Source organism: Lethenteron reissneri, chromosome 56 (genome assembly GCF_015708825.2).
Source record: "Lethenteron reissneri isolate LAM-NWPU_2019-01 chromosome 56, ASM1570882v1, whole genome shotgun sequence".
Lineage (NCBI taxonomy): Eukaryota > Metazoa > Chordata > Hyperoartia > Petromyzontiformes > Petromyzontidae > Lethenteron > Lethenteron reissneri.
Window position 1 is genome coordinate 7769748 of NC_083834.1, and position 19145 is coordinate 7788892.

The 19145-nt window shown below is 50.6% G+C and overlaps 1 protein-coding gene across 3 annotated transcripts; it reads left to right on the plus strand.

Moving 5' to 3' along the window:
* Positions 1–3073: 3073 nt before the first annotated feature.
* Positions 3074–12949, plus strand: LOC133356913 (uncharacterized). 3 transcript variants are annotated; one of them, XM_061574606.1, is made up of 2 exons: positions 3074–3100; positions 5835–12949. In XM_061574606.1, exon 2 carries the CDS (start codon positions 5852–5854, stop codon positions 10379–10381), a length of 4530 nt encoding a protein of 1509 aa, XP_061430590.1. In that variant the 5' UTR covers positions 3074–3100; positions 5835–5851; the 3' UTR covers positions 10382–12949. The 3 variants fall into 3 exon arrangements, with proteins under 3 accessions (XP_061430590.1, XP_061430591.1, XP_061430589.1); XM_061574607.1 differs by lacking the exon at positions 3074–3100 and adding an exon at positions 3103–3162; XM_061574605.1 differs by lacking the exon at positions 3074–3100 and adding an exon at positions 3769–5278 and having other exon boundaries at positions 5835–12948.
* Positions 12950–19145: the final 6196 nt, after the last annotated feature.

Genomic DNA, 19145 nt, shown 5'->3' on the forward strand with positions numbered 1-19145 from the left:
TCATCAGGTGGGACCGTCACAGCTAAATGTACTGTATCAGGTGAGGCAAAATCCAAGAGACAAGCTCTTAAATACAAGTTAAGGGGGAGGGGGGGAGGGGTTTATCTGAATGTGGTAGCCAATGAATGGAATGGTGGGTGGGGCTAAAAGGGAACAATTGGTGCACCTGGGATTTTTCCTCACTTGATACAGTAAATTTAGCTGTGACGGTCCCACCTGATGACGGAGACTTGTGTTGCCTCCGAAACGTAATTTATTATTTTATTTGTATTTTTTTTTACCTACGTGACTTTACCGAAAAAACCTAATAGAAAAAAGCTAATAGAAATAAAATATCAATAAAACAATGATTTTATTTCTATTATTATTTCTATTATTTTTATTATTTAACTAACGTGACTATACAGAAAAAAACCTAAGAGGATGAATCCTTGCAGTCACGAATGCTTCAAATCTAGAATGTAATGCTTGTGTCCCAGTCGTAATGGGCGAGAACTCCATCACAGCACCTGTATCTGAGTTTACTCGGGTCAGAACATGCAACACAGGAGAGTTTCACAGTCCGATCTGCACCTCCCGTTTAGCGCGGCTGGCTACGTGCGGTGCGAAAGAAGTTTAACATACGGATGCCTGACGACCTCTGAACCATGTCAAGAGATGCGGACTGCCGATTTGAATCGGCAATCGTGTCACGAAAAGTACAAGTTCACTCAAGCTGTCGGGATGAATCGAGACATTATTTGGTGATGCTGCGTTGGCAGTGATGCAAAGCACAACATTTTCCTGCGGAGGGAGCTGGTAGGAACGTTGGGTTACTCGGTCAATGGCCAGGGTCAACGGCGGCGTGGTGTATTCCGCAAATATGCCCGACTGTGAGGGCGGACACAAGCCGGCGTGAGTAGGTTAAACGTTGAGTTTTATAAGGGCACCACGGGGTGACCAGCCCCTCCCCACCCAGCCCCACCCCCCAGCCAGCCCCACCATCCCCACCCAGCCCCTCCCCACCCTCCCTACCCAACCCCTCCCCACCCAACCCCTTCCCACCCTCCACACCCAGCCCCTCCCTCCTCACCCAGCCCCTCCATGCACGACGGACGGACACAATAATCCCCTGTGGGCTGGTGGAACCAGTGGGTCCCTACCAGTGTAACCAAACTCGACCTGACGAGCATTATATTTTCTGTTTGACACGAAGGCTTTCGCGACCGATATCCCGAAGGTTTTTTTGGGGGGTTCGATCGCGTAAATATAACTCGTTAAACCCACCACGATCCGACAGTCAATTCGTAAGGTTTGTCACGTGAACCCAACGTGCCAATTAGTTACTCATATTCTTGGTTCTTTCGGTAAAGTCACGTAGAAGGGAAATAATAAAATAATAAAAATATAAAGCAATAGAAATTCTCACGACGTTTCGACTGCAACACAAGCAATCATCATCAGGTGTGAAATCCACAGAAAGCAAATTTGAAAAAAGTGGCGGTTTGTGGAGAGGGGCTGGGTGGGGAAGGTGGGGCTGGGTGGGGAGGGGCTGGGTGGGGCTGGGTGGGGCGTGGGGCTGGGTGGGGAGGGGCTGGTCACCCCGTCGTGCCCTTATAAAACTCAACGTTTAACCTACTCACGCCGGCTTGTGCCCACCCTCACAGTCGGGCATATTTGCGGAATACACCACGCCGCCGTTGACCCTGCAGGCCATTGACCGAGCAACCCAACGTTCCTACCAGCTCCCTCCGCAGGAATGTGTTAAGTCCGATTTATGAAGATTTTGGGAAAGGCAGCAAAAACAACAGTCCCAGACCACGCCAAGATGCTGTAACACCACACAGTAGTCACTCATTAAAATCACATCGACATCTAACCTCTCGTGTTCTGTGAAGGGCCATTACCCGAAACGTCGCCTATTATAGATATCTGCTTCCTATGGCCGACGATGCAAATGAACAACTATACTTGTTACGTCATATGCATGAACTCCTCTACTTACGAACATTCGACTTCCGAACTTTCAGAGATCGGAACAAACCCCTTTCGTGTGTCCAGCTGCCTGTTCGGACCGAGCGTCGTAAGCCCAACCACCGCGCAATCGATGATGGCGGTGGCATCTACATCTGCAGAACATGAAGAACCAGTGGCATCTACATCTGCAGAACGTGAAGAATCAGTGGCATCTACATCTGCAGAACGTGAAGAATCAGTGGCATCTACATCTGCAGAACGTGAAGAATCAGTGGCATCTACATCTGCAGAACGTGAAGAATCAGTGGCATCTACATCTGCAGAACATGAAGAATCAGTGGCATCTACATCTACAGAACGTGAAGAATCAGTGGCATCTACATTTGCAGAACGTGAAGAACCAGTGGCGTCTACAGAACATGAAGAACCAGTGGCATCTACATCTGCAGAACGTGAAGAACCAGTGGCATCTACATCTGCAGAACGTGAAGAACCAGTGGCATCTACATCTGCAGAACGTGAGGAACCAGTGGCATCTACATCTGCAGAACATGAAGAACCAGTGGTATCTACATCTACAGAACGTGAAGAACTAGTGGCATTGCAAAACGTGAAGAACCAGTGGTATCTACATCTGCAGAACGTGAATTATTATCAGTGGCATGTACATCTGCAGAACGTGAAGAACCAGTGGCATCTACAGAACGTGAAGAACCAGTGGCATCTACATCTGCAGAACGTGAAGAACCAGTGGCATCTACATCTACAGAACGTGAAGAACCAGTGGCATCTACATCTGCAGGAGATTACAACTTTTAGAGGCAATCCCCGTGTTTAGTGTACACGCCGTACAACATGTTTGGATTCGACAGGAGTTAAAGTTGGGCTTACGAACAAATCGACTTACGAACAGACCTCTGGAACCAAGCTCGTTCGTAAGTAGAGGAGTCCCATGTATTACCAAGCCGTTCAACTCATTAGCATAATCATGACGTAATCACAATATAATTACCATATCATTTGCATAATATGAACGCGAACAGATTCACGAGAGCGTTCCGATTCTGCCCCCCCCCACACACTGTCCCCCCCTCCCCTCGGCCCGTGACGTCACTCGCGATGACGTCACCGACATAACATGGAGGTACGGGGCTGGCGTCACGTGACCGCTCATCTCGCTCTGCTGTTGGGCCTCTGCGCAACGCAGTACTGTATCTGATGTTAATATCGCTGCAATTAATATTATTGTTGTCGTTACGGTGTCGTTGTTATCATCATCATTAATCATCGATCATCGTTAATGCGTGTCTTTTTTTTTTAAACAAAAAAAAAACAATTCCTGAGGAGAATGCGCCGTGCCTCGTAACGAGTGTTATAGAAGTAAACAGGCGCTTGACTGCAACATCGGTAGCGGTGGTGATGGATGGTGGTTGTTGTTGATGACGGTGGTGGTTGTTGATGGTGGTGGTGGTTGTTGATGGTGGTGGTTGTTGATGGTGGTGGTGGTGATGGATGGTGGTTGTTGTTGATGACGGTGGTGGTTGTTGATGGTGGTGGTGGTTGTTGATGGTGGTGGTTGTTGATGGTGGTGGTGGTGATGGATGGTGGTTGTTGTTGATGACGGTGGTGGTTGTTGATGGTGGTGGTGGTTGTTGATGGTGGTGGTGGTTGTTGATGGTGGTGGTTGTTGTTGATGATGGTGGTGGTTGTTGATGGTGGTGGTGGTTGTTGATGGTGGTGGTTGTTGATGGTGGTGGTTGTTGGTGGTGGTGGTTGTTGATGTGGTGGTGGTTGTTGATGTGGTGGTGGTTGTTGATGATGGTGGTGGTTGTTGATGGTGGTGGTGGTGATGATGTATGGTGGTTGTTGATGGTGGTTGTTGATGGTGGTGGTGGTTGTTGATGATGGTGGTGGTTGTTGATGGTGGTGGTGGTGGTGATGTATGGTGGTTGTTGATGGTGGTGGTGATGGATGGTGGTTGTTGTTGATTGTGGTGGTTGTTGATGGTGGTGGTGATGATGTATGGTGGTTGTTGATGGTGGTGGTTGTTGTTGATGGTGGTGGTGGTGATGATGGATGGTGGTTGTTGATGGTGGTGGTTGTTGATGGTGGTGGTTGTTGATGGTGGTGGTTGTTGATGGTGATGGTGGTGGTGGTTGATTGATGATGATGGTGGTGGTTGATTGATGATGATGGTGGTGGTGGTGGGTGATGGTGGTGGTTGATTGATGATGATGGTGTTGGTTGATTGATGATGATGGTGGTGGTGGTTGATTGATTGATGGGTGATGGTGGTGGTTGTTGATTGATGATGATGGTGGTGGTTGATGGTGGTGCCGGTTGATGGTGGTGGTGGTTGATGGTGGTGGTGTTTGATGGTGGTGGTGGTTGATGGTGGTGGTGGTTGATGGTGGTGGTGGTTGTTGATTGATGATGGTGGTGGTTGATTGATGATGGTGGTGGTGGTGGGTGATAGTGTTGGTTGATTGATGATGATGGTGGTGGTGGTTGATTGATGATGATGGTGGTGGTGGTTGATTGATGGTGGGTGATGGTGGTTGTTGATTGATGATGGTGGTGGTTGTTGATTGATGATGATGGTGGTGGTTGATGGTGGTGGTGGTGGATGGTGGTGGTGGTTGATGGTGGTGGTGCCGGTTGATGGTGGTGGTGGTTAATGGTGGTGGTGGTTGATGGTGGTGGTGGCCACCCACCCCCTCGTGCGCCGTGTCGGCCTTCATCGGTGGCTACTCGCTAGCGACACTTGCCCCTGCAGTGTCAGCTCTGCCTGCATGGTGGGGGATCTTTGTCACCGATCTAAATCATCACGCTGCCATCAATCTCTCTCACTCATCCCATGGCACCCTGGTTCTGCCACGTGATCCCTTACTTGGCCTCTACGTGCACCTAGCCTGGCACAAGCGCCGTGCTGGCGGTAATGTAAATCATTAGGCTGCCATAAATCTCACTCATCCCATGGCACCTGGGTCTGCCACGTGATCCCTTACTTGGCCTCTACGTGCACCTAGCCTGGCACAAGCACCGTGCTGGCGGTAATGTAAATCATTAGGCTGCCATAAATCTCTCTCACTCATCCCATGGCACCCTGGGTCTGCCACGTGATCCCTTACTTGGCCTCAAGGTGCACCTAGCCTGGCACAAGCGCCGTGCTGGCGGTAGTACTGTAAATACAGGTAGTCCCCGAGCTACGATGGGGTCCGACTTACGATATTTCGATCTTACGATGGCGATAGCGATACGACAAAATTGCCATCAACAACCTTAACATCGTTCAAGTATGCAAACGAAGGACAGAATCTTGGTGAGCACAGTACAATATGATACGTTACGATACGTTCAATGCATGGTGTGATGCGTAGCTTTAGCGATTTCATTTAAGGTTACCACGATTCGATACGTTCAATGCATGTTAAAAATTTTATAGCAGATAGGATTGTTTCCTGAAAAAACCTTTCTATTAAATTGCAGTTCATATAGGTAGGCTAAGAATTTACTGTGCTTTTTTACTTAACATTTTACTGTGCAATACAGTATTGTAATTAATAAATACATACATTATATAGTTTATACAGTACGGTACTGTGAATTGCTCTGTTTTGCTAAATTATCACCATTCTTTAAGACTCCTGGGTAGGCTAGGCCATCTTCGACTTACGATATTTTCGACTTACGATGGGGTCGTCGTAACGCATCTCCGTCGTAAGTAGAGGACTACCTGTGATTAGGGAAGAAGCTCAAGACGTTGACGTGGGTTCGAGTTTGAGACCCAGCCTCGGGACGAGAGGAGGGAGATGTCTGGGTAATAATTATGGGTCTGTCTGTACCACGGCGTTGTTAACCAGCGTGCTGTGTACCAGGAGTGGACAACAGTGATATGGAGAAGGTCGAGCAAGAGGTGGAGCAGGAGATGGACGGTGGGATCATAGAGGAGTTGGAACGTGCTGTGGATGGTGGCACAACGGACGAGGTCGGGAATGAGACCGTGGAGGAGATTGAGTGGAAAAAGGAGGTGGACATCGGGGCAACGAAGGAGGTGGAGTTGAAGGAGATGTGCCATTGGACCGAGGAGGAGGTGGAGCAGCAGGTGGAGGAGATGGTGATGAAAGAGATGGAGATTAGAACTGTGGAGGAGATGAAGCACATTGACAATCAGACTGTGGAGGAGGAGGAGGTGGAGCAGGAGCGAAAGGAGGTGGACTTTGGCAATGTGGAGGTGGTGGAGCAGTTGAAAGGGGTGGACGGCCGGGCCGTGGAGGAGGTGGAAATGGAGGTGGAGCAGGACATGGACCACGGACATGTGGAGTTGATGAAAGAGATGGACGTTAGGGCTGTGGAGGAGGTGAAACAGAGGGTGGAACATGGAGGGGTGGAGAAGGTGATGAAGGAGGTACGCAATGGATCTCTGGAGCAGGTGGAGCAGGAGGTCAAATATGTAAACCCGAAGGAGGTGATGAAGGAGGTGGAAAACAAGGATGAGATGGTGCAGGAGGTGGACCGTGGGGCGGTGGAGGAGGTGGTGAGGTTGGAGTTAAATCAGGTGGATGATGTGGGTCATGCATGTTTGGATGTGGTTGATCAAACACCAATGCAGGTGGATCACAGGGCCAAGGAGGTGGCAGCGGTGGAGCACATCCTCATCAGCCAAGCACCCTCTGAAGACGGTTGCAGGGCAGAACATTTGAGCAGCGCAGACAAAAATGTGTTTCCAGGTCCCGTCACGACAGACTCCGAAACGGCGGAAAGCCGCCAGAGCACCGTGGCTCCCTGCAAACAGCACGGCAAGAACGTCGACGTCTGGACCGTGAAATGTGAGGGTGCCTCAGGTCAAGGCATCGCGAACGTGGAGGTCCACGGCGGTCGGTGTTGGTACGTGTGCGCAGAGGTGGACTGCGGCACAAGGTTCAGGAAGAGTCGAGACGCCCAACTGCATGAGCAGGTGCACCGCCTGTGTGCCCCCGTCTGCAACGTCGATGTCTGGGACATGTTCGACACCGGTGGAGGGGGCAAGGGGGAGATGGGCCAGCCTTGCTGTGCAAGTTCAAAAAAATCGCACGGAAAAACGATCGCCGCCCAGGAGCCCAAGGTGGGACAGGAGGGAGGTCAGCCGAAGTTTGTGTGCGACGTCAGTGGCTGCAATCGCTCCTACATCTGGCTGAGCAGCCTGAAGAGGCACGTGAGCGTCTCCCATGGAGTCTGCGACGAAGCTGCGACGGAGGAACGTGACCTCGTGAAGCCCGCGGAAGGAGGCAACGCCGTTGAGGAAGCCGAGACGGCCGTACCAAGGCAGTCGTCATCAGAGGTGCAGATTCCAAAACAAAAGGAGGAGAGTGTACGGGCTGACTGTACCCATAACAAGCGTGCCAAGTGGCCTGCGATATACAAAAACGACAAGTATGTCTGCTGCAAGTGTTACAAGACGTTCAACAGCCCGCAACAACTGGGCGGCCACCTGTCTGCCAGGAAAAATTGCGTACCTCACCCACTGTGGATGAGCGATGGTGGTGAGCAGAAACAATCAATTAACGTTTTTGATGGTAGCGTGGACAAAGGCATGGAGGTGGGAGGAGATGCCCCATGTGAGTTGGGGCTTTCGGGCGTTGTCAATGATAAAGATGTAACTTCTGAAGATGTTACTCGGTCAAAAATAGACTGCATTGCTCAAAAGTTGTCAGCACCTGAGTTGGATATGTTGGGAAATGAGCTCCAGAGGAGAGTTCAGCAGTGGCCACACGTAACCGACAAACCTTGTCGCAGTGGCTGCATTTCCCCTTCCAATAAAGGGTGCACGTTGATGCCTTGCGGACAAGGTACACAAAGGGAACGGCAAGAAACTAAATCAAATCTGGTTGCGGGGAGGCAGGGTTCCCCACTCAGATTGAGCTCCGCCGACAGTGAAGTTTGCGATGGAACGATTTCCATAACTAATGTTTGCAGCCTCTCTCTGAGTGCCGAGGCGGAACACATCCAGTCTGAAGGGAGCTGCCCTTCAACGTCTTCTAACACGCCACGAGACTTTTGGAAAACGTATGAAAGCAACTCACGGATGTCTCGCGAGCAGGCCCTAGTAGCAAGAGGAGAGACCAGTGTAAGTGCACCCACCGCTTTTATATGTCCCCCTCCAAACCTTTTGAGCATCTCTCAAGGACCAGCCGAACACAACAAGACCGCCTTCATGGACCCTCAATTCACAACCAAGGCAATCCGCATGGTGATGGGCTTCCATTCGATTTTGGATGAAGATGACGTTGACCCAGGAGTCTCCCATTCCGTTGAAGTAAATGTTTCTCGGAAGCAAGCTGACGCAATGCGCTCGACGGCATTTCCTGCAAGAGTGACGGGCAGACTTATCCCCTGCTGCGTTGCTTCATGCCAGTACAGAGCGGCAACACGGCGTACTCTGTCGGGCCACTACATTAATTGTCATGGCTACAGCAGGGAGGAAGGCTACAGGCTTGCTGAGAACCAATGCATGTCCCAGCCCGTCAAGTCCTTCACCACGAACACTCCAGTGGAGTCGCATCGCCAAACGAATAAGCCACGTGTGGGTGGTCTCTGCGGCAGGCCTCCTAGTGACTTGGCAGCATCCGGTGATGATTTTGGAGGAAAAGATGTTGCATCCAGCGAGAATTGGCTCGATCGGGTGGCCGTGCAAGGGCAGTGTGGGCAAGGCCCAGTGAGTTCAGGAGGTGAAAGTTCACACACGTTAATTTCCCAGCAAACTGCTCAGGCCAGGCACAGGTGGCCCCGCAAGGCACACACAGAAATGCTATTAAAGCGACCCTATGACCTGGCCTGCGCGTGGGAAGATGGCAAGGCCGCATTGGCCGGGATGAGGAAGAAGGTGCCGAAAAAGCTCATGTGTGGAATTAATGGCTGCACGCGCGTCTTCATGTGTCCAGGGAGCCTGAAGCAGCACGTGGCTGTGTCGCACAAGGAATACAAGCGGGCTGCGTCCCCGCAGCAGTACATGCTCCCAGAGTCGCTGGTCATCGAGCACAATAAGGCCGGGGCGGACACGCTGCTCACGCTGCAGAGAGAGAAGCAGGAGACGTGGAGTCCCTGGCTGGCGCAGGAGCGTGACAGGTTGCTCAGTGGGTGCTCCCATAACCGCTACGCCAAGTGGCCGGCAATCTACAAAAATGGAAAATACGTGTGCAGCAGGTGCTACAGAGCGTTCGATAGTCCAAAGTCTTTGGGTGGACACCTCGCTCACAAGACAAACTGCGTACCTCCCTTCACGAGCCCATTCTCAGAGAGAGGTCACCCGCCATGCCAAATGCGTCCGTTGACAGCCGAGGCAGTCAGTTATGTGGTGAACAACTCGGCCGCCAGTGAGTTCTGCATTGTGGCTGTGGAAGGTGGCGCTAGCTTTGGTGTTGATCTGAGAGCTCCAGACGGTTCACAAGTGGGAGGTGGTGAAATTATGAACTCGCAATTGACTGCGGACTCTGGATTACACCCGCAGGTTATCTCAAACAGTGAGTGCATTGACAACAGCGACTTCACCATCACGAACGTTTGTAGTTTATCAACCAACGCAAACCCTATTTTCTACAGATCTAAAGATCCCTTGACTGAGGGCAGCAGTAACCCAGTCGGCGTGTTTCCAGGAGCGGTGGAGCGGCACATTATCCCCAGCTTAAACCCGCAACACATGCCTCTCACCGGCCACAGAGTGCACACTCAACCCAGACCAGGCTTACAGGGTGAACGTTCCTCTGAGCACACCGTTGCGCCGATCGCGAGGCGCTTCAACAACGGCAGCGGCGAATCTGACGGGATGCCCCCTGCTCGTGAAACGAATTCCAAAAGTCACGTTTGCCGAGTGTCGCATTGTAAATTCGAGGCCCTCTCCAGGACAGCGCTGCTCTCCCACTACGCCGAGGGGCACGCGGTGGAGGAGCGCGTTGCCGAGCCGCCCACCGTGCCGTTCGGATGCCTCTTCAAGGACTGCGACGCCAAGTTCCCCGGCCACCGCGGCCTGAGGCTTCACTACAAAAGCCGGCACAAGGTGAACGACCAGCAGCTGGAGAAGCTGTGCGTCGAAACCGCGGACGTGCGCGCTGCGTCGCCGGGCTTCTCGCCCGTCGAGTGCAGCATCGTGGAGATGGCGACGCCGGCGGCGGCGGCGGCGGCGGCGGGGGAGGAGGAGGGGGATCGAGCCGCAGGCCCGGCGCTGCAGGCCTCCGGGCTGCCGCGCGCTGCGGACGAAGCGGCCGTCACGTCCCCGCTCCTGCTCATTGTGACGGTCGAGGCGGACGAGGGCCGCTGGCCGGGGGATGCGGCGCCGGCGCGAGGGCCCACGGGGAAATCCGGGCGCCGTCCCCCCGTGGGCAAAGGGGCGCCATCGACTCCTGACGCCGGCCCAAAATGGGCGGATCGAGGGCCGAGAGATGCACTCTGAATTGGACGGTTTTTTTGCATTGATCACCTTTGACAAACGTTTGTTGAAAGTGTTAAAAGGACAAAGTTTCGCGAGTCACGAAATGTAATGAAGGATGAATAGCTCCTGTCGAAAATTTTTTTCAGAGACCTTTTGGAGTGTTTAAGGCCATTTAAAAATGTCAGAAGCAACTTTTTTCTTGTGTTCTTTTTTAAAGTAGCTTAATTTAAATGGTGTAAACCCCACCCGGCTCCCACCTTTGTTTTCAGTTGTTCTGCAAAGCATGTACTACAGACACATCGGGAGCACAATATTTTATTGCTCTGAATGGAATGTTGGTTTTCGTGAAGTTGCCCACGAGATTACCCACCGTCCCCGCTCACTCCCACCTTCTCTCTATGCTTGCCGCGACCACCGCTAGTTGCGTTCAGAGGATTTGGCTGCTATTGTACATTTCCACATGATGATAAGCCAGTTCAGTGGGATATCATTGGTGGCCAGGTCACTTCTGAAAAAGAGCTGTATAAGCTCAATGGGCGTTACTTGGTAAAAAAAAAAGTAAAAAAAAATTCGAAATAGAGAACAAATCTGCAATACACAATGTTGCAAATTTCACGTTGAAATGCGAAAGTAGAGACTGCAACTGCAAAGCTTGTTGAGGAAGTGGAGCTGAATGAAAAGAGATGTGAACGCGAGGAGATTACGTATCCTCTGAACTCTGCATAGTGGAGGGAAAGGCGGATTCAATATATAAGCGAACAACACAACGCTGTACATGACCAGGGGATCGGCAACCAATACAACAAGAAGAGCCATTTTTTCCGAATTCCCAGATGGTGGTGGGTCCTTAATAAATAAGGTGTCACAAGGCAGTCGTTTAAAAGAGCCGCAGGTTGTACGTGGCCGACGAACCCGTAAGCAAGGAATGAGGGCAGCCACAGAGAGATTGGTTTCTCCGCTTCTACGCTTCACGTGGTTATTTATCACCCAGCACACTCCCAAGAGGGGGACGCCTTCCGTGGTGTAACGGTCAGCACAATTGGGCTTGCGATCAGTGAGGTCGACGGTTCGATTATTTGATTTCCCGGCGCGGCAGTTGAAACAATGGGGGGCAGGTTTCTTAAATCCCCCACCTCCTCCCTCCCCCCTCCCCACTACCATATTAATCAGCAGTCCAGGTTGCACCTCCAATTAACACGGTTGGCTACGTACGGTGCGAAGGAAGTTCAACATATGTAGTGTTATTGAGGACACCGTAGTAGGTGAGTCGATCGGCAGGTCATGTATGGTGGAGTAAGCGTAGGTACCCCCCCACTTCTTCCAAGACCCATGCTCGCATCGTAGAAGAGTAGGCCAAACACCCTCTCTAGAGGGCCTATTTAGAGCTCCGTCTAGTGGCGGACCCTTCTAGCAGTCGTGTGAGCGAGTGATTGTAGGGCTACCCGTTTTTACCTTATCTCCATGAAAGGTAATAATTAACTTTTTTTTTGCTAAACCATGGTGTGATGTTCATAGATGTTTACGTGCCTGTAACACCGAGCAACCCGAATTGCATTTCATTAATGGCCACACCCTGCCTGCGGATGATTCTGTTACCTGATATTTTTTTCCATTTGCACATGTGAGCCGCGCTGAGGCCATGCCAAGCCAGGCCAAAAGCCGTGCCACCGACGTCACGCACACAAACGCTGTGACACCCGAGACGCACGCACGCAGATAATGTGACGCCGCGTATCCACACAGCGTGCTCGTCGGGGGACATCAGAACGCAACCCGCATCGATGGCCCTGCTCCCTGGCTCTGCTCGACTCCCCGAGATAGATTCAGATTCAGATCGGCGTCTTCGGAGGCCAGTGGAGCCAAGAATTTTGGCCACGGCACGGACAATTGCGGCCGGTGGACTCCGCGCGCTGCCTCGGCTGTGCCATTTGAAAACGGGGGTGGGGGGGGGGGCATCGGAGAAGTCGAAATCCCACCGCGAGGTTTCGCATTTTGCTCGAAACGAGGAATATTTGCTCGAAAATATTTTGGCGACAAGCCCCGTTGGCCGTCGGAAATGTTATTTTACGTTGGCGATGAAACAGACGCTTATATTTCATTATAATGCCCGCGGTGTGCAAGAATGGTACAATAATGAATAAACGGCATTGTACTTTTTTTGTTCACTTGGGGCGGAACAACAAAAAAAAACGTAACTTTACACGGCCTTAGCGTGTACTCGTGTGTACGTGCGTGTGCGCGAACGAACGCACGCACGCACGCTGCTCTCGTCCGTTTCGTGGCTCGTATTGAATCACGGTGAATGCTCGTTAAGACACTGCAAAGCGTAATTGGCCCTGGGATGCACATTTCTTGTCAAACCCACTCACACACAGTCGGGAGACACGATGTGTTCTGTGAACGCGGTGCGTCGTACCTTGCGTTGATGTTGGGGGTTTTTTGTAGGCCGACTACAGCCTGCTTTGAGTTATTCGTCATAAGCTTCCACAACGTATCGTTGTGGTGGCTTTTTTGAGATAATAAACAAAGTAACTTGGATTTGACACCGTCCTTCATGAAGTTTATTGTGGTTGACATTTTCAATATATATTGATGAAACTATGCGCTGCAGTGAACTTGAGATATTGATCCTGACCCAGGCAATATCAACTTTTCTGGGGGTTTATAAAATATGTACCACTTTGTCGGATGTAAACAATGGACATTAAATGGCTATACTAGGCCTTGCCATGGAAATGTGGAATCCCATCACTAAACCCAGGATATATTGGGGGGGTGGGCTTTTGCATTTTTGAGCGAGGAGACACTTTGCCTCACCTTAGGAATTATTCACACACAGGAATTATGCACACACAGATGGGGAGGGGCTGGGTGGGGCTGGTCACCCCGTGGTGCCCTTATAAAACTCAACGTTTAACCTACTCACGCCGGCTTGTGCCCGCCCTCAAAGTCGGCCATATTTGCGGAATACACCACGCCGCCGTTGACCCTGGCCATTGACCGAGCAACCCAACGTTCCTACCAGCTCCCTCCGCAGGAATGTGTTGGCATGACTCGCTTGACCGGCAAGTCGGTCCAGTCACGCAAGTTGGGCCATCGCACACCGAGCCCCAGTTGGATCTCGAGTGAGCTGGCGAGTCGAGCTTGGGTCAAGCGTGTGACGGCCCCATCGCTCCAGCGATGGCTGTAGGGGCGCGTGTCTGGTTGCGCCGTGGTCTGGTTCAATCGCTGCCTCGGTGGGCCCGTGGAGAGAGGGGCAACAGCACCTGAAACTCCAAGGTGCCCTACCAAGTGCTGCCCCCTCGTGTACGTGGCCATAACTGACAAGCCCCGCACCCTCCACCACGTGGTGGAAGCAGAGTTTGGGAAATGCATTCGGATGCTGCAGTGTAATTCAGCAGCACTGCAGAGGCGAGGGTTGGTGGGTCGAACAGAATGTGAATCTCCCATCCGGTGGGCGTCGAGAGGAGGCCACAACCCATGGCTTGCCAAGACAAAGTGCAGCAAATGTGGACTCCCAACTGTTGCATCTGCATGGGAAGGTGTCGTGCCCCTCGCACGCCGTGGGTAGTCTATGGGTGCTCTGATTCCCTACTACTCTACAGACAAATCAATTGGCTGAAAACGTCTTGATATTTTTCGAGGAGCGCAGAGCTCTTGGGCAATTGTTTGTGCCGTCGGCTCATCGTCGTCTGGGCTGCCTTGTCTTCCTGCTCGTGTCCGTGGGTCTGCGATTGTGACCGACGCAATTTGCATGAATGACGATGGCACTGCCATATATATTAAACAAACCCCAACATTTTTAGGATTTGGCAAAACTTAGCCCACCACTTTTCACGCAGACAACTGTAGCGTGGCACAGACTGTGTCTCTAACCTAACATTTACCCATTAATAACATTTACGAAGCAAAACAACATCTATACCGCACTATTAAAAACACGAATTAACATATTGCTATTCTTTGTTTTTTTCGTTAAAGACACGTAGGTAAAACAATCAATAAAATAAAATAAATGAAAACATTTAACACAAGCTTCCTTCATCAGGTGTAAAAAAGGCACAGCAAAATAACTAGCGAGAGTTATTTGTGATGAGACATTGTTACATAGGGTAAGAGGAGGGGGAGGAGCCAAGGAGGACGGGCGCAGGATGGGGGGGGGGGGGCAGGTGAAGGTGAAGCTGATACTAAACGACTGAGCCACAGATGGGGGAGAGGGGACGCAGAGCGGGGGAGAGTCACGGTTGAGGTTTAACATGGTTAATTTGAATCCATCTTCTCGGTTGAAGTTATGTCTATGTTTGTATATCTGTATAGCCTCATGGACAAATCTTTGGTGGTATCCAGACGGCGTGCAGAGTACCTTCGTATCGGAGAAAACAATATCATGATCACCCACAGCATTGTAACAATGATCAGCAACGGCCGAAGAATTCGTTCTGCCGTGTTTCAAATCAGATGTTTCGTCTCCCCGATATAGCAGTCACCGCAGGTACAACTTGTAATGAATTTGCATTTATTAATCTCCTCCCCCCCCCCCCACCCAACTTCGCACGTGAAGGGCTCACAAGTGACGCCATTAAGGAACGAAACGGGAGGAGGATTTTCCCACAAATCTGTCCGCCTGATGATGCCGGTTGTAATTACTGGCGAATCGTCGTACTCCGATTGTAAATGTCGTGGCTTTGCTCTCCAACACACACCGGTGTTGCTGTATTAGTAACGAATTGGCCACGTTCTGTGTACGTGACAAACCTTACTAGTTGGCTGTGTCGGGTGGTGGCGGGTTTAACGAAGACACATTTATATATTTACGCGATCTAACCCCCCCAAAAAAACCTCAATCTTGTAATACGAGCCCGTAGATAGTCGCAGTGACCGTGGTCTCCACGCGGTGGCAGTACAGCCACGCGGCCACGTATGGCCCTGCTCACAGCCGCCTCGCTCCCCCGCGAGCATCACGGCCCAGTGAGCGTCCATCTGGCGCGGTGGTGACGACCGCGCCGTGCCTCGCAGCAAGAAGGACCTGGGTTCGATTCCCGGCTCGGGCGCAGTTCTGTGTGACAGTGTTTGTATGTTCCCCCCCACCCCCTGTCCTGAATGGGATTGCACGGGACACTCCGGTTTCCTTCCATCACTTGACCCTTCATCTCTTTGCTGTGAAGGGTCATTGCCCGAAACGTCAATGTATTACACGTTTTCCTCCCTTAGTTTAAGACCACAGTGTTACAAACGAACGCGTTGAGCTTTTGCTAAATAATATAACGGCGAAGACTGATTGGCATGGCGACACTGACCACCACGCCTCCGCCACGTGTGTCAATCTAAGACATGCCACGAGAGCTCTCGGTGTTTGCCGTAATTATTTTTTGCTTTGGTGCGTGGAGCCGTGGCACAGCGGTAGGCGCACGCGGCTCCGAAGCCGGGTGACCCAGAGTTCCATTTCAGGGCCACGGCGGATATCGGCGGCGAGCAGTGACTGATCGCTTCCTTTGGCCCTCCCCTTTCCTTCGCCCGCCAGCAGCGTGGTGAAGTATGGTCGGACAACCCCCGTGACCGACACAGTGTGGGGTGGGGAGGCCCTCATCCAGCAGGGGATTGACAGAAAGGACAACTTCGCTTGACTGTGCGAACCCGAGAGAGACGTCGTTTTGTTATTAGGGGGTCGTCGCCAAGTCAACAAAAGAACTCGAATCGTACCCAGAGGTCGCAACCGGGTACCCAATACCCGTACCCTACCCGATACCCGGCTATCCGTACCCGGCCGGGTACGGGAACCCGTTTGCGACCCTGGTGCGGCCGGGTACGAGTACGGGTAGACCGTGAGTCACTGGTGAGTAACCGTTTGTCACTCATTTCCCCACGTCTTGTCTCTTCTCACAATTCAAGTTCTCTGAATCAACCCACCCGCGCCTGCAACATGGCTTCATCCCAGAGGTCGCAATCAGGTACCCGATACCCGTACCCTACCCGTACCCGGCCGGGTACGGGTAGGGTACGGCCGGGTACGGGTACCCGTTTGCGACCCTGGTGCGGCCAGGTACGGGTAAGGAATCAAAACCCGTTTGCGACCTCTGATCGTGCCTAAATAACTCTGTGGCCTTAAAGAAAAAAAAAGATTGTGAAAGGTAACGTTACGCCTAAAGGTCCTTCTTCATAGCACGCACACACACGTATGTAGTAGGCAAGAGAGAGTGGATCATAAGAGTTGGAAGCCGCATTTGTTTAGTGTTTATTTTTTATATTCTGATGACCGGTTTTAAAGTGGCTTACAGCAGTAAATAATGACGCGCATAATCGCCATTGAGTAACAGACAGACCTTTCAACAATCAAAACATTACTCAACAAACTCAGTAATAATCACATTCTCAAATGTTGCTGGCACACAGTTTATTTCGGTTACAACAGATGAAAGAGGCGCCGCGGTTGGCGAGATGCCAACTATCTCGCCCGGTCTACAGGAGGTCGTGGGTTCGATCCCGACCCTGACGCCTGCTGCTGTGTATTTGGAGTTTGCGTCTCTCTCTCATCATCATCATCACGGTGGCTAGGAGATGTTAACTACCTCGCCTGGTCTACAGGAGGTTGTAAGTTCGATCCCGACCCTGACGCCTGCTGTATATTTGGAGTTTGCGTGTCTCTCTCTCATCATCATCATCACGGTGGCTAGGACATGCCAACTACCTCGCCTGGTATACAGGAGGTCGTGGGTTCGATCCCAACCCTGACGCCTGCTGTATATTTTCAGTTTGCGTGTCTCTCTCTCTCTCATCATCATCACGGTGGCTAGGAGATGTTAACTACCTCGCCTGGTATACAGGAGGTCGTGGGTTCTCCCCGTCATTTGGATTTTTCTCTGGGTCCTCTGGTTGTTTCCCTCCACATTTAGAAACATGCGTTTAGGTTATCTGTCTGATATCCATTTCCACGTGATAAACCACTCCACTGGGCTATAATTTGTGGTCAGGTCGCTTCTGAACAGAGCTATATAGCTCAGTTGGCCTTATCTGGTAAAATACAAATATTTCTTGGACCTTTTTGCTAGCATCAAAGTATGGAAAATAAGAATAGGTTTTAGCATTTCTAGCAATAAACCAGGTGTTAAGATTCATATTCTTGATTCTTTCGGTAAAGTCACGTAGAATGTAAAAAATAAAATAATAAAAAGAAAACATAATAAAATAAAATAAAATCTTTTATTATGATTAAATTATTTTATAATGTTTTCTTTTTATTATTTTATTATTTCCATTCTACGTGACTTTACCGAAAGAACCAAGAAGATGAATCCCTGTAGTCACAAAAGCTTTAAATCAGGTGTCAAGATGTTAAAACACTAATGAGGGACACCTTTTGCACAACACCTGTTTCATTGCCAGAAAGGGTAAACCCCTATTCTTATTTTTCATTCTTTGATACTGGGCAAAAAAAAGGTATCCCATGACAAAGCTGCTCACCCCGAGGTACAAATGCTCTGACACGTGTGGCATCATTGTGTTTGTGCTGTTCGCCTTTTGGCGTTCTCTGGTCTGACCACTGCTCGTGAGACTAGGCCATGAAGGCGATTGTCCCCGGTGTAGGCCAATGAGTTTCAAAGACAATGCGTGTTTATTATAAGAGCGTGTTTTGTTTGCATGTTTCACCACAAGCACCGTGTATGGTTAATGCACTAACTTGATTTCTGGAAAAATGTTTCTATTTGGTGTTTTAACATCATAACACCTCCTGTTTTAATCGCCAGAAAGGGTACAACCTACGTGTTTATTTTTTTTATGTTTCATATAAAATAAAAAAATAAACTGTTTAGTTCTATAGTTTAGTAACAAGTCTTATTTTTTTTATTTTTCATAAAATAAAAAAATAAACAGTTTAGTTCTATAGTTTAGTAACAAGTCTTATTTTTTATTTTTCATAAAATTAAAAAATAAACAGTTTAGTTCTATAGTTTAGTAACAAGTCTTTCACTCTCCCTCCACGCCCGGTCGCGGGCCCCCCTCCACTCATCCTCACCTCCCAGCTCCTCAAGCAATGTGCCATCAATCACAGGGCCACGGTCTCCGGTTGCAACGGGAGACACCGGGCGGCAATTTAAAACTCAGCGGCGTCTCGGAAGTCGATCCGAGAAATCTCTCTGAAGTCCACGGCCTCGTTCTCACGGCGTGGTCACGTGCCCCGTCTCGACACGGGGCCTCTCCGCCCGCAGCCTCGGCTGTCGTGGGGCCCGCTTGGCGCAGAGAGAGAGAGAGTGAGCGAGAGAGTGAGCGAGAGGTGGGGGTTTACATAAAGCAAAGTAGAAAAAACGAAATTATGAACGAAACCAAGTGCCGAATACACCGAGCATCTTCTTGTTTCCACTGATCGTAAAAAACAAGAGAGGCAGAGAGAGAGGGAGGCAGAGAGAGGGGGAGAGAGAAAGGGAGGGCGAGAGAGAGGCAGCGAGTGACTTTTGACATTTAAACAACTTTTATTGCCGCCAGCAGCAACAGCACTGGAGGCGATTTCGATACGAAATACACAAAGTCACCAGCAAACAAATAACACAAACACTATAAACCACACAGGCGCTGTAGCGCTAGATGTGCCGCGCACAACACACACAAACAAGTCACGTGGTGGTGGTGGTCATCGCGCACGCCACGGCGACGAGCGAGCGCTTCAGAAGGTGAACACGAGGGTGCCGTCCACGCTGGTACAGAGAGGGGCTTTTCAGGCTCCCCAGCGTTCGAAAAAGACGTGCACATCACCGACATGTGTGTGGTACACGTGCTCCAGCCGGAGCTGCGC